Source organism: Giraffa tippelskirchi, chromosome 3 (assembly GCF_054371585.1).
Source record: "Giraffa tippelskirchi isolate mGirTip1 chromosome 3, T2T-mGirTip1v1.2.pri, whole genome shotgun sequence".
Classification (NCBI taxonomy): Eukaryota; Metazoa; Chordata; class Mammalia; order Artiodactyla; family Giraffidae; genus Giraffa; species Giraffa tippelskirchi.
Genome location: NC_137277.1, coordinates 33022156 through 33037410, shown reverse-complemented (window position 1 = coordinate 33037410; position 15255 = coordinate 33022156). Strand labels below are relative to the sequence as shown.

At 45.4% G+C, this 15255-nt stretch overlaps 1 protein-coding gene across 3 annotated transcripts in view; it reads left to right on the top strand.

Moving 5' to 3' along the window:
• SHISA6 (shisa family member 6) overlaps window positions 1-15255 on the top strand; it is a 262399-nt gene that overhangs the window by 117506 nt on the left and 129638 nt on the right. For 2 of the 3 annotated variants that reach the window (XM_081580729.1, XM_081580728.1), the window contains exon 3: window positions 7586-7681. The exons of the other annotated variant lie outside the window; for it this stretch is intronic. In XM_081580729.1, coding sequence (XP_081436855.1) covers window positions 7586-7681 — 96 coding nt within the window. The remainder of the gene's footprint in view (window positions 1-7585; window positions 7682-15255) is intronic. 3 annotated transcript variants of the gene reach the window in all.

Here is a 15255-nt window from a genome sequence, read left to right as displayed (position 1 = left end):
TTTATTATTATCATTATTGTTGGTGGTTATGATTATTGATGGGCCTCCCAGATGGTGCCAGTGGGTAAAGAACCTGACTGCCAGTGCAGGTAGATGTAAGAGACACAGGTTCGATCCTTGAGTTGAGAAGATCCCCTGGAGGAGGGTGTGGCGACTCACTCCAGTATTCTTGCTTGGAGAATCCCCATAGACAAAGGATCCTGGTGTGCTACGGTGGTCCATAGGGTTGCAAAGAGTCGGACACGACTGAAGTGACTTAGCATGCACACACACAGGATTATTGATACGATGGAGCTTTTCGTAAACAAAAGGAAACCCCTTTCTCACACATTAAACCCTAGGATATTATATGTGTTTTGATGTTGGTCTATGGCCTGTTTTCTGTGAAGAAGATCAGTGGAGTGGCTACAGAGCAGGGTCCCGGCCAGCACTGTCGAGCTTCCTTCCAACTTCTCAGAGACCAGCTCCCCTGTCTGTTCTGAGCAAAGCAATCCTTTGCAGGCAGGCTCTAATGATGGAGCACTGTTCCCCCGATAAAGGAAGCTACTTTTGGTTTTATTTTATCACAGTAATGTATTTTATTGCTCCATTTGCATACCAGATTTTCCAGGACAACTCCAGTATTACTCAAATTTATTTCTGTCAATAAGACAATTTGTTAAATGTTATGTATAATCTAATTCACCAGTCTTTTCTTAATGAATTTTTGGATTTGTGTACTGTATAGATTACAAATAAGCACATCCCTGATTTTAGAAATTCTATAGTTTTACTTCTTGCTTGACAGATGTCATCATCAGGCAGCTTTTTTTCTCCTCCTAATGAAGACTGGAGGATATTTTAGTCTCTGAGTTCTTAAAAACTGGAAATTCTTTGTTTCCTTTATTGTTGGAGAATAATTTGGCAGTGAATTAAATACTTGGGCAACAGTTCCATCTATGTATCTATCCATCGTCTATATAATCTCTGTATTCATCCATCATCCATCAATGGGTCTATCTATAGCTATCTTAGAAACAAAATAAAACAATTATTTGAGTCAGATATGTCCACAGAAGTATCTGGTTTCCTGATATCAGTATTTATCACATCCAAGAATTTCTTGGTAATTATATAACACTACATATGCATATATTTAAACAATGTAGTGATGTGTTATATGTTTTATTTTTTTTAATTTATTTTTAATTGAACAATAATTGCTTTACAATGTTGTATTGGTTTCTGGTGTACAACAGCGTGAATCAGCTGTAAGTATACATATATCCTCTCCCTCTCACACCTTCCTCCTACCTCCCCCATCCCATCCCTCTAGGTCATCACAGAGCACCAAACTGAGCCCCCTATATTATATAGCAGCTTTGCATCAACTATCTGTTTTACACATGGTAGTGTATTTATGTTGAGGTTTCCCAGGTGGCTCAGTAGTAAAGAATCCACCTGCCAATGCAGGAGACGCAGATTTGATCCCTGAGTCGGGAAGATCCCCTCCCAAAGGAAATGGTAACCCACTCCAGTATTCTTGCCTTGGAAATCCCATGGAGAGAGGAGCCTGGTGAGCCACAGTTCGTGGGGTTGCAAAGAGTCAGACACTACTGAGTGACTGAGCACACACAGTATATGTGTGTTGATGCTATTCTCTCAGTTCATCCTGGGCAGTAATAGAGATGCAGACATAGAGAACGGACTTGTGGATACACAGGGGAAGGAGAGGGTGTTGCAGGTTTTAAAACTCTCTCTCTATGATGTCATCCTGTTTACCTTCAGCTGGTTGAGTGTGGTCCTTAACACTGCAACTAAGAATGCTCCGTGTTGATACTTAGAGCTCTGGTTCATTTCAACTGTGCAGAGTTGAATAGGGTTACATTATATGAATATACCTTGATTTATCCCAAGAGTTCTTTCCCCAGTTTATCTTTATTAGAAACAATATTGCTCATGAACATCCTTGCATGTATCTCCTTATGCGCACATTTGAGGATTTATCTCAGGCAGAGACCTGAAGGTGAAATTGCCTGTTCTGTGGTACGTCTATCATCATCTTTATTAGCCATCACCAGGGTTCCTTCCAAAGCATTTGCACCAGTTTACAAACCCACCAGAAGTGTGCAAGAGTTCTTGTTTCTGCCTCTACATGCCCAGAGTCCCAGGAATTTTTATTTTTGCCGGTCTACTGGGTGCGAAATGTTACCTCATTATGGTTTTAATTTGAATTCCCCTGATTTCTTTTGAAATGGAACACCACTTTATGAGTGTTGGACCTTCAGATTTTCTCTTCTGTGACTTCCCTTTTCATCTCTTTGGCCTGTTTTTTTTTTTTTTTCCTACTGAGTTGTTTTACTTTCTTATTAATTTGAAGTTATTTGTGTATTCTGGATATTAATATAAACATACGTTTCTACCCATTGACTTATAGTTTCATGATTGCTTTTGAAGTATCATAGTTTAACTCTTTCTGGTTTATGAATGAGCACAGATTTTATTTTCATTACTGGTTAATACAGAAGTCTCAAATTGTTCAACAAAAAGTAGTGTACTTTTGCTTTTAGGTGATTTAACCAGAAACAGATATAGACAAAGAAACCAAACTCAACAAAACAAGAAAAAACACTTCTTGAATTTTTTTTATTAAGGTATAATTGATATACAAAATTATATTAGTATTTGACATTTGTATATAATACACTGCAAAATGATCGTTATAGTAAGCCTAGTTACCATCTGTCACCATGCAAACATAATACAATATTGTTGACTACATTCCCCAGGCTGAACTATATACCCCCATGATTTATTTATTTTATAACTGGAAGTTTGTGCTTCTCCATCTCCTTCATCCATTTTGTCTCTCCTCCATCCTCTCCTGTCTACTGAAATAATAGTCTCAAAAGTCTTTAAAAGGTTGCTTCACTTTCTGTGGGTTTAGTGTTTTATGAAGTTGGTTTGCATTTCCTCCTTTTTTTCTAAATGGCATTTCACTAGTGTATATATCTAGATATCGATCCTTCTAATATATGTCTGATATTTGACTAAAGATTAAAGTCTTCTATCTGCTCAAAAAAAGTCTATTAACTTTTAATTATTGCTTCTGAATCATCCCTTCTGTTTCTCTCCTGGGCATCTTATTTTAAATAGATAGTAACTTCTAGAGTTATCCTTTTTTTTTCTCATCTTTTCTCCTGTCTGTCTCGTCTCTCTGTCCTTCCCCACTGAGTACCCAGTGCGTCTCTCTCATTGGAATTGACTTCACCAATTTCTTCAGTATCCATACTCTTGTCTGTATTTACAACTCAGGCAAACTGTCTAGGTCACTTTGTTTCACTCCCATAGCTGTGGGTGGAATTTAACCAATGCAAAATTCTCATAAATTTTATTGAAGTCATCATTCAGATATTACCTCATTTTCCTCCTCCTATTTTTTATAGCACATCTCTTTTACAGAGAAACTTTGTTTACTCAAAGCTGCTTTCTTAAAAAAAAAAAAAAAGAAAAAAAAAATATATATGATTATTTACTTTGGCTATGCTGAGTCTTTGTTGCTGCTTGTAGGCTTTCTCTCATTGTGGGGGCTCCTCTTGCTGAGCACAGGTTGGGGGGTGTGCGAGCTTCAGTAGTTGTGGTGCACGGGCTTAGCTGCCTGGAGGAAAGTGGCATCTTTCTGGACCAGGGATCCAATCTGTGTCCGCTGCCTTGGCAGGTGAATTCTCAACCACTGACCACCAGGGAAGCCCCACCTTTGTGGGACCTGATTGGGGGCTGTGTGTGTGTGGTGTTGACACGTGGGTGTGTATCCACACTACTTTGAGTGTGCTCACAGAGCGCCCCCTAGCCTCTGCTTGGAGCTCTGCTGGGTATAGGGCCATTTCTCCGGAACTGCAACTTGGGCAAAATTTGTGCTGCTGTGGCCTTCTACCTTGATATCCAGCAGGAGGGCATGGACTTGGGGTCAAGGCGGCAGAGAAGAGAAGCGATTCCCCTGGGTCCTGGCTCAAGTCTCAGAGAAGAGTCACATCTACACTTGTTCAGACTGAGGGGTGAGCTGGCTTGGAGAGGGCTACAGAAAGATTGTGGATGTAGAGATGGGTAGACCTGGTTGGGATCCAGGGTCTACCACTGCCTAGCTCCATGAACTTAGAAAACTGACCATTGTTACACAGGGCTCTTGTGAGGAGGAAATGAAGCCAGATGTGCAAGAGAGAACTGACAAGGGGTTTGGACTCAGAAGACCAGGATGCTATGTGGAAAATCTAAAAAGAAATGATACAAATGAACTTATTTACAAAACAGACTCACAGACTTAGAGAATGAGTTTATGCTTACCAGGGGGTAAGGTTGGGGGGGACAGATAATTAGGGAGTTTGAGATGGTCATGTACACACTGGTATATTTTAAATGGATAACCAGTAAGGATCTACTGTATAGCACAAGGAACTCTGCTCAATATTATGTGGCAGCCTGAATGGGAGGGGAGTTTAGGGGAGAATGGATACATGCATATGTGTGGCTGAATCCCTTCACTGTTCACCTGAAACTATCACAACATTGTTAATTGGCTATAGTCCAATACAAAATAAAAAGTAAAAAAAAAAAAAAAAAAGACCAGGATGCTAGTGATGGCTCAGTCATCTTCCAACTTCCCACCCTTGGCCTCAGTTTTTCTACCAATAAAATGGAAGAATAATATTTTAATAATAGAGAACTTACAATGCAGTAATGATTAAAACTTGAAGAAAATTGTGTATGAATGATCTTTGTAAACTGCATAATGCTACAGAATGTTTGCTGTTGTGTCACACAGATGAAACCATGTTTTTAGAGGTTCTGTCCCTCTGTCTGGTCAACAGTAGGGATCGGATGATTGAGTTGGCTTTCATTCAAGCTCAGCCCCAAAGCAGTAAGCAGCATTTAGCCCTGAGGGACCTTGTTCCAGCTGACAGATAAGAATGATTTCAAGTAGCAAAGGTACTGTTTTATGTGCCATCTCTCTCAGTATTGATTTGTCAAAAATCTTATTTATAAGGAGCACAAAAATAAACCAAACTCTGCAGGATGTATCAGAGGTTCTGAATTAATGAGGTCCAAATTTATGAGGGTTTGGAATTGCTACTTCCATTTCTTACTCTTCTGTTGTTGGGACGGTCAGTGGGGGGAAGTAACTTGTTACAGGACAAGGGTCCCCCTCTCCTTCGGGCTTGTACTGTACCCCTTCACACTCCCTTGTCCTTCTCTCCTTCATCCCTCAATGAAGTTGCGTTTTTCTGGGATGAGAGTTGGGTTTCTGGAGTCGTGACATGGCTTGGGATACGGGCAGAAGCCTCTTAGTTCAGCTCCAATAATTCTTTTCTATAAAATTCTGGGTTGTGACTACAGTCTTTTACAGCCAGAAAGTTCCTCGTGGAAAGCTGTGTGCCCCAAGGAAGGAGGTATTTATTCCAGAGTGGAGGACGTATGGGAGACAGTAGTAAAATTCTTTTATATTCCTGATACACTTGGATTACGGATCTCAGAGTCTGAACCTTGGACTCAGCAGCAGCAGTATCATCAGGGTGACGGGATAGAAATGCAAGCTCTTGCGGCCCATCCCAGACCAACTGACTCAGAAATTCTGGGCGTGGGGCCCAGCAGGCTTTAACCTGCCCTCCTGTTTTTTCTGATGCACACTCAGGGTTGAGACCTTCTGATCTGGGAGAAGGAAGAAACTGGTCCAGCCAGACTCCACTCTTCAGAGGAAGGATGCTGGAGTCCAGGACCTAAATAGAGGGTGGAGCAAGGCACCCACGAGGACTCCAGCAAATGCTCATTGCCCCCACATGAGCAAACTGAACTTTGGTTGTTAATACATTTACTCTAGGGCAGTGGTTCTTTTTTCCTGTGTGAAAATGTTAGTCACTCAGCCATGTCCAACTCTTTGCAACCCCATGGACTGTAGCCCGCCAGGCTCCTCTGTCCATGGGGATTCTCCAGGCAAGAATACTGGAGTGGGTTGCCATTCCCTTCTCCAGGGGATCTTCCCAACCCAGGGATCAAACCTGGGCCTCCCACATTGCAGACAGATTCTTTATCGTATGAGCCACCATGAGAACCACCTGGAGACCTCCTTAAAAACAAAACAAAACAAAACCTCCTGATCAATTGAATCAGAATCCCTGGAGCAGTGTTAGGACATCTGTATTCTTAAAAGCTTCTGGATGAATACAACATGCACCCATTTTTTGATATCTAATGCAGAGGATGCATCGCTAAGAAAAAATGTGATTTAGTTTATCTACATTTATCGTACAGTTTTCCATTAGAAATGTATCTCTCACCTATTTATATTATAAAAATGACATGCTCATTATAGGAAAAAACTTGGAAGGTACAGAAAAGCTGAAAGGAGAGAAGAAATAAAACTCATGTTCCAACTATCTGAAGGTGGTAGTCAGTATCAGTGTGTTTTCTTTCAATCTTGTTTTTTTTGTTGTTGTTGTTTTAAACTACACTGGTTTGCATTTTTTACAGAATTGTGGTCATACTTACTATAGTATTTTCTTCCACTTTTTTACTGAACTTTACATGTTAGGTAGTCTTCTCAGTGTTTAATTGTTAAGTACAGTTTTTAACATGCTCTTGTGGCAACATGACATATATGTGGCTTTCTCCACTTTCACATGTACATACTTCAAGATGGCATTTAGAGAGGTCTGTCTTTCTTTATAATGCCTGTACTTCAGGGGTACTGTGAAATCCTACATCAAATGTCGGAAGCACAACAGTAACTATTTTTCTCTTTGCATGTCTTCTCCCAGGGTCTAAGACTTTTCTTCACCCCAACCCCACAGGTAGATGGAGAGAGGAGGCTGACGAGGGATAAAATCTTACTGCAGAAAGTTGAAAGAGAAAAGCACATAAATATTTTCCCAGTGTTTCAGAGCCATCGCCCTCCTTGTCAGCCTCGGTGACGTTGGATTTCTCCTAAGCCACAAGGCTGTAGTTCATAGGATGAGGTATGATTCATAAACATACACACACACACAGAGCATTTCGATCAGATCCATATTTCTATGCTTCAGGAAGAAAGAAACCAAAGGAATAAGACAAGAAAAAGAAAGAAGGAAGCTGGGACAAAGCAAAGGATGGTAGGACAAGTTCAGTTCAGACTGAAGTCCTGATATGCTCAGTCAGAAATGCCAAAGTCCAGCCCTTCCCCCACCTCTGCTTTCAACATAAGCTTCCCAGAACTTTCTTCTTTGTTGCAGTTATATGTGTGTGCATGTGTGTGTGTGTGTGTGTATATATATATATATATATATATATACACAATATATATGTGTATATATTTAAAATTTCAATATATAGAGTATGTAATATATATATTATATATGGCATACTTCATATATGCTTTATATATTTATAATATATATTATATATAAATTTATTAAAAAATATTATATATATATATCTTCCTTGATTGCTTCTACCTTCTGACTTAGCTGCTGATTTAAAATTAAGTTCACTGCCATTGTTGAGTGAACTGGAATGGCAGCATTTGTCTTCTTGTTGGTGTCATGGATGCGCCAGGTAATTCTGCCCCGTCTTCTTGCAGGACATTATGGGAAGGATGTTTACCGAAGTGGAGGACCTGATCTCCATAACTTCATCTCATCTGGATTTGTCACATTAGGAAGAGGACACACGAAGGGTACAGTGGAAACCATTTTTTACTAAAATACAGAGGTTGCCTAGGGAACCCCGATCTGAAAGGCGAAGATGGTGTGGAGGCCAGAGGCTGGTCCGGGACAGGATAAGTGGGGTGGTTCCATGGCTGCTTACCCTGATGACATGCGTGGCTTCACAGGTGTGACTTTAGAAGGCAATAATAGACTCCCAAGAGGCATGCGTCCTGCCCCGCCCATGGCGTGGAGCAGGACACAGATGCCCGTGGCTCCCCACGGGAGGGGACCACAGGCGGCATGGCGGGAAACACTGCTGACGGATGCAAAGTGTTCCTTCTCCTCTTGGCTATTATTCCTCTTCCGTTTGAAAGCCACATTTAATACATCGATGTCAATGTTCTGTCCTGGGGGGTGTTGAAGCCGGCATGCATGTCGAGAGTTTCAGCGTCCTAAGTGTGTCTATGTAAACTCTCCGTGATGGGAACACGAAGGTGGAGGTTACACAGACCTTCCAGCCGCAAGCTGAACCCTAACGTGGCATTTCTGCTGAGCTGCTTTATGACCTAGCCGACAGCTTGCAGAGCATCTGTGCAGGGGGTGTGGCATCCTCGATCCTGTCTTTTGTTTCAACAGAGTTCTACTAGTCTTGTGAGCATCCTGTCATACCAAGAGTAACTGGATCCCCAGCCCTTTGATTACCTTCCTAACACCTGTGTACTGTGATAGACAACTGTGAATTCTGTTGTAGGGATGGTGTATCCCTGTCTTCCTCTGAAATATGTGTTTGTTCCAAGTGTGAGTGAACAAGGAACTTTGCAATTTTTTTTTCTTACATTCCGTGCCCCCAGTTTTTAAATTCCCTATGTGATGTTTGTTCATCCTATAGAGAAAAAAAAAATCTGTATCTGTGTATGTATTTTCTGTTGTGTCTCTTTGTGTCTAAATAAAGTTTATTGAGGATTCAGGTGGCATTTGTGGCTGCTGAGAGTTGCAGAATCAAATTGGGAACAGATGACTTGGGAAGGGGTTTTCCGGTAAAAGACACAATCCTAGACATCCTAGACACACTCATATCAACTCAAGGCTGGAATGTGTGACCTCCGTGTCATCGGCTTTGGGATAAATACCCATCACTCTGAAAGAAATTAGAAGGGAGCATTTTCAACCCGTAATAAACATTTCTTATTTCACATAGTTTCTGTAGGTCAGGAATTGGGGAGCAGCTCAATTGGGTGCTTCTGGCTCGGGGTGTCTCGTGAGGTTACATTCATACCTGCTTCCAAAGATGCTGCTCAAGCCCCAGGCATCCTGCCTTGTGAGGATGGAGGGGCTGAGGTGGCATGTGGGTGGTGGGTCAGTGAGACCCACACGTCGTGAGCACTTGATGAGCAATGGCTCTTTCATAGAAGACACATGTTGCAATAGAGGAAGCCATAAAAAGAAGATGGGTCAGAAACTGAGACCACACTGTAAGTCAATTTAAAATGGTAATATATATAAAGTATGTAATACGTATTTATGGCATACTTCATATATACTTTTAATTTTTTTTTTTTTAAAAAAGACAAATCAGGAGTTGGAGCACTTACTCCAGATGAGTAGGATCTATCCTTCCAGAGAGGAAGCTCAGCCTTTTTAGATAATTTTTCAGTCTGTCTCAATGAACACACCTATGGAGACCTTCTGCTGTTTGGGCAGTTTGGTTAAAGATCTCAAACAGGGTGGTTCTTTTTGAGTCTGCAGGAGAGAGCCTGAAGACTCTTTTCCAAAAGCCCCACGTGACCATACTGTATTACTATGACCTTCACCAAGGTAGCCCAGGCCACACCAGGCCTAGAGTCCTTCTGAGTGGCAGTGACAGCAGGTACACCTGTGCTGACCGGCACTGTCCTCGGTCCTTTCTACCCGTGTGTGTGTGTGTGTGTGTGTGTGTGTGTGTGTGTGTGTGTGTAAAAGAAAGACGGACAGATAGATTCTTTGCTGACAGATAGGAGCCTCAAAGTGAGTCCCCTTTGGAGGAGGCAGGCACTGCTGCCCAGGTCGGCACGTAAGCTGAGCACCTGCATGCCAGCCACTCCTCTAGGCCTGAGGATGCAGCTGATAGACTTACATGCCAGAGAGAGATAACAGACATAAAGGAGTACATCTACGAAGCATGTCAGGGAGTTAAAAGCTATGGGGCAAAATTAGGCAGGGAATGCAGGAGGAGCTGCCGTTGTTGAAAAGAACATCCAGATGCTCGAGAATAAAAGTGGCATTTGAGCAAAGACCAAAGGAGGTGAAAGGTCGAGTCCTCTGGAATTTGGGGGAAGGGTCTCCCAGGTGGAGGGAACAGCTGCCCACTGCCCCCATCCTACCAGCTGGCACAGGGACAGCTGTGAGGCTGGAGCAGATGGGACGGGGCTGTGGGCAGGAGGGGGTGAGGTCAGAGCGGGGCTGGACCACCCAGGGCCTGGGGACCACTTGGGAATCTGGTTGCCACTCCAGGTGGAATGAAAAACACACTTGTGATCTGAGGCATTAGGAAGATGATGTCAGTGGGAGGACCGGGGTCTTGACAGAGGCTGGGGCTGATGTGAATTCAGTCTGGCTTCATATTAAGTTTTAGAGGCTTCTTAATCAACCCTGTGGACAAGTTCAGGAGAGATGTTCTGGCTGAGTATGTAACTGTGGGAATTTCTGGTACAAGAAGCCAGACACTGGGTGACATGGGTTCCCCAGGGTGAGCGAGGCTTCCAAGGGGAGCAGAGGGTCCGGGAAAGAGATGAGGGTGGGGAGGTGAGGAGGGACCAGCAGAGGAGACCAGTCAAGAGCGGGCAGCCAGGAAGCAAGAAAAACAGGGCTGGGTGGTGTCTTGAAAATCAAGTGGGGGAAAAAAAAAAATCCGTGTTTCTGGGAGAGAGTCATCAGCTGTGATAAGGTGTGAGATATCAGAGGAGATGAAGCCTGAGAAGTGACCACAGTGTGACCCACAGCGTGGAGGTCACTGTGAGCTTGGCAGGGGTGATTTGGGGAAGCCCTTCCAACTGATGGATGCAAGAGAGAATGACTGATGCCTGCGTTGTGCTGCTACAAAATCTGAGCAGACTGAGTGATGAGAAGATGAGGGTTCATTACGCTCATCTCACTATTCGGGGAGATGTTTGAAATGTTCCCTAATAAAAGTTGAAAAAGATTGTGAAAATAATCTTTTATTATTTAAAAAAGGGTGAAGAGGAAAAGGAGATTGCAGGTACAGACAACTCTCCAGAATTCTAAAGTGAAGGGGAGTGGAGAATGAGGGAGGAAGCTAGAAAGGAGTGTGATATAAAGAGAGTCTTTTTTTTTTTTTTTTTTTGATGTGGGAAATCACAGTATATGTGATATTCGTATGCTGATAGGAATGGTCCAGTAACGAAGGGCAAATCGATTACGCCAGAGTGGGAGGGATGTATTTCAAAAGTGACATCTTTAATAGGTGAGAACAAGTGGCATCTGTCACCCGGCAGGGGAGGGGCTGGCCTTGTCTAGGAGCAAAATCCGCCCAGAGTCACAGACTTCAAGCGGGGTATTCAGTCACAGATGCACGCAGGTGGGCATATGTGATCCCTGCTCAGTGATGCAGGAAGCAGGGTCATCCAGTGTATTAGGGTGACCAGCCATCCCAGTTTGCCCAGGGCTGTTCCAGTTTTAGCTCAGAAAGGCCTGTGTCCTAAGAAACCCCTCCGTCCAGGGCAGATGAGGTCAGTTGGTCACCCTTCGTGAGGATGTGTGAGCAGGCACAGCCTGTCTGGTTTCAGAGCATCTTCCACACCCATCTCTAGAGCTCAGAGAAGTGAGATGAGGATGCTACTGCCTGGCACTGGTACCCACACAGCCTCAGAAGCCTTCGGATCCCCCTCAACAAGATGGAGACAAGGCCAGAGCCCTGTGGGGAGCATCCCAGACCCATGGAAAGACCCTGGATGGATTGCTTCATTCTGTCTAGATGGCATTCCCTGGGACTAGGCTGGGAGTGGCCATTCCTGCCACCCAGCACACTCTCCATGGGGTCTGAGGCAGAGAATAAGGTGGGGCTTGTAAATGCTATGAAAGGAGGGGGGAGCGTTGGAGCCAGTGCTGAGATCAAAGCTGGAGAAGTGACCAGCCTGATGCCAGTTTTGGGGGGCTCAGCAAGGAGGGCAGTGGCAGAGGTGGCATCCCAGCTGCTCAACCCCCAAATCCAAGGAGGAAGAGGAGCAACAGTGGCCGGGAGCAAGGGGTTCGGGGGGAATTCTAGAGGCTGGGCCAGTGGTACCCACTCCCCAAGAAGAGAACAAGGCCAGAGATGGGCTCTAACACTCACAAAGCACAGGTGTCAGCCAGTAAGGAGTCTGGGTAAAATGTCTACCAGGGCCAAAACATCAGGGCAGGGAAGCGAGGACCAGAGCCTTTTGAACAGTGTGATGGGTGGGGACAGGGCACGGGAGGTGTGAGCTTCTGGCGATGACAAGGTCTGAGGGATAACAGTGGGGGTGGGTGACTGAATGAAGCGGCGGGTCAACTGCAAGAGTCCTGCTTCGGCTCTCTGGTTCCGGGTGGGCTTTGTGGTCTTCCACCCCCACCACTGTTCTGCTGGGTTGTCTGCCCCCAGCCCTGGTCTGAGCCCCGCTGCTGGCCTGCACCCCAGGCATTCATGGGCCCATGCTCACCCCTCCCACCAGCCCATTTGAGTGCTGCCATGGTCGCCTGTAACACAAGGTCTGAAGTTAGATCTGCTCTTCTAGAAATGACAGAACAGGTGCATAGGCCTCTGCCGAACCAGAGACCACCACTCCCACACCAGGATCTGACCACCCTGTGGATTGTGGCAAGGAGACCCCCGTGCCATTTGGCTCCAGAAATCCAGCTTAGATATTTCCACACTCTGGGGAGCCAGGGGAGCAAGTGAGCTTGACTACACCAAGGTGTTTGAGGGCTGGACCCCAGCGCTCAGAAGGCGTCCGGTCACCATGGCAACAGTGAGCTGGGAACTACAGTGAGAGAGAGAGAGAATGAAGGCGGGCCCGGCTTGCCGGAGATCGGCCTCTGAGAAGCCAGCACCACCTGGGAGTGTTCTATCCTGTGCCTCTCCATAGGCTGGGGGATCCAGGATGAGTGGGAGGAGGCCAGAGAACCTCTGGAATTCTGGGCTGAGGGCAACTAAGCTCTAAGCTGCCTACTGATGGTTCTGACCCACTCTCTCGGTTTCCTCTGCCTGCTGACTCCTGATTAACCGCTGAACACTTGAGAACCAGGCCTCCGTGTGCTCAGCTTTACTCAGCGATACTGTGCTCGCTTCAGGTCAGCCAACACAGACCACCTCTCAGCCTCACACTCCGGGAAATAAATGCATAGCATCAGTGTCCTGCCGTGTTTTGTTAGAATTGAGCCAACCTCGCCTGGTGGCTAATTGGTCAGAATTGATTGCATCAGAAGCAAGGATGGATCTGCATGAATGTTGAATTCGGCACTCACCCAGTGAATCCCTTTTGTAATGTAACTGCTGTTCAAACAGAAGAAAAGAAAATAAGACAATGCAAAACCCAGGGTGGTCCCTCTGAGAGCTGCTCTATGGACCACTTCCACTTGCAAACTTAGGCATTTTGCCCAAAGGCAGCTTTTCCACAGAACCGTCTTTTCCGTGTTAGTCTTACTGACAGGCACACCCCTGACTCTCCAGGAAGAAGTAATGGCTCTATGTCCCTCCTCAGTGTGGCCCAGGACTCCCTCTCCACTGAGACTACTTTTAGCAGCACTTAAAGCCTTGCAAATCAATCTGAGAAGCACGGTGCCCTGGGCCCACTTCCTGAGCTGCCCACAAGTCCACCTCTGAGGTGGGACTGCCCAGTTTACCACTGAGAGACTCACTCAAGGCATCAAGATGTCAATCCACAAGTTTTCAATTCTTTTCAGGGCAGCTCTGGGCTTCCCTGGTGGCTCAGATGGTAAAGAATCCGTCTGCAGTACAGGAGATCTGGGTCTGATCTCTGGGTTGGGAAGATCCCCTGGAGAAGGTAATGGCAACCCACTCCAGTATTCTGGCCTGGAGAATCCCATGGACAGAGATAGCCTGGCAGGCTACGTTCTGTGGGGTCGCAGAGGGTTGGATATGACTGAGCAACTAACACTTTCACTACTTTCACCAGAGCAGTTCTTAGGTTGAAAGTATCACCAATTCAAACTAACTTGGTAAATGGTGACACAGAGAAAAATTCCCATCCATCAGGCCATTGGTTGAGTCCTGGACCTTACATGTCTGTGTTTAATGCTTGTTTGTGGGCACTACAGTTGGCCCACGTAGGATGCATGGCCAGTCCACTGGGACAGTCTGCTGGGCTGATGTAAGGAGAGGGGAGATGTTACAGAACCAAGGAGAAGGATGCACTGTAAATCTTGCCTTGGGAAGTTTCATCTCTTACCTGTAGGGTGTTCTTCTCCAGGGAGAAGTAACCCAGGTATAGCTAGGTCTTAGTTTCCGCCAGTGGGGCAAGAGAGAAGTCTCACTGGTACACTGGGTTCAAGGAAACATCCCTCACTCCTTGGCGTCTGCCAGCCTGACTCTTTTTCTGCTCAAACAAGAGGAGGAGGAGGCATACAGGATGCCTTTAGCACCCTGACTCTCAATGGTCTCTTTCAACCTCATTAGAAGGTAGAAGGTCAAGGGGGCTTCTCCGGTGGCTCAGACAGTAAAGTATCTGCCTATAATGCGGGAGACTCAGGTTCAATCCCTGACTCGGGAAGATCCCCTAGAGAAGGGAATAGCTACCTACTTCAGTATTCTTGCCTGGAGAATTCCATGTACAGAGGAGCTGGCAGGCTACAGTCCATGGGGTTGCAAAGAGTAGGACACGACTGAGTGACCTTGAGAGAAAGAGGAAAGATCAAGTTCTTTGTTCGCAGAGGCCAGCTGGCCCAGCCAGAGGTCTTGCAGCTCTGGGCTCTGTTCTTATTTTTCAGTCTCCTGCTGGTGCCAGATCCAAGGTTTCTCTTTCCATGACCCATAGCTCAAGATGACCCCAGGCCAGTACAGTCTCTTCCTGGCACTGGTCTTGGCACTGACTGGTCATCCAAGTTAGGAATCTCCCCTTCCCAGGAGCCAGCCCTTGGCAGTGGCTTTCCTCCCTCTCTGCTGCTCACTGCCAAGAGTCTTAGGGATCCTGACAGCTAAGCTGTTGGGCCATCCAGTCCTGGAAAGGTGGTGGCAACACTATCTCTGCCAGCTGGAGTCTGTCACCAGGAGAGGATGCTTCTCAATCAACAGCTATCAGGACTTCACGGCAATTGTATATTCCTAAAACTTGAGGACTGCTAATTAGGGCTTTCCCAGGCGGCTCATTGGTAAAGAATCTGCCTGCAATGCAGGAGACTGGGATTCGATCCCTAGGTCAGGAAGATTCCCTGGAGGAGGAAATGGCAATCCACTCCACTATTCTTGCCTGGAGAATACTATGGACAGAGTAGCTTAGAGGGCTACAGTCCATGAGGTCGCAAAGAGTCGGATACCAATGAGCAACTGAGCACGCATGCACACACCTGAGTTTTGAGGATGAGGCAAAGGGACCTCCTGATCCTGAGAAAAGCAGAAGGGGTTTAAAAGAGG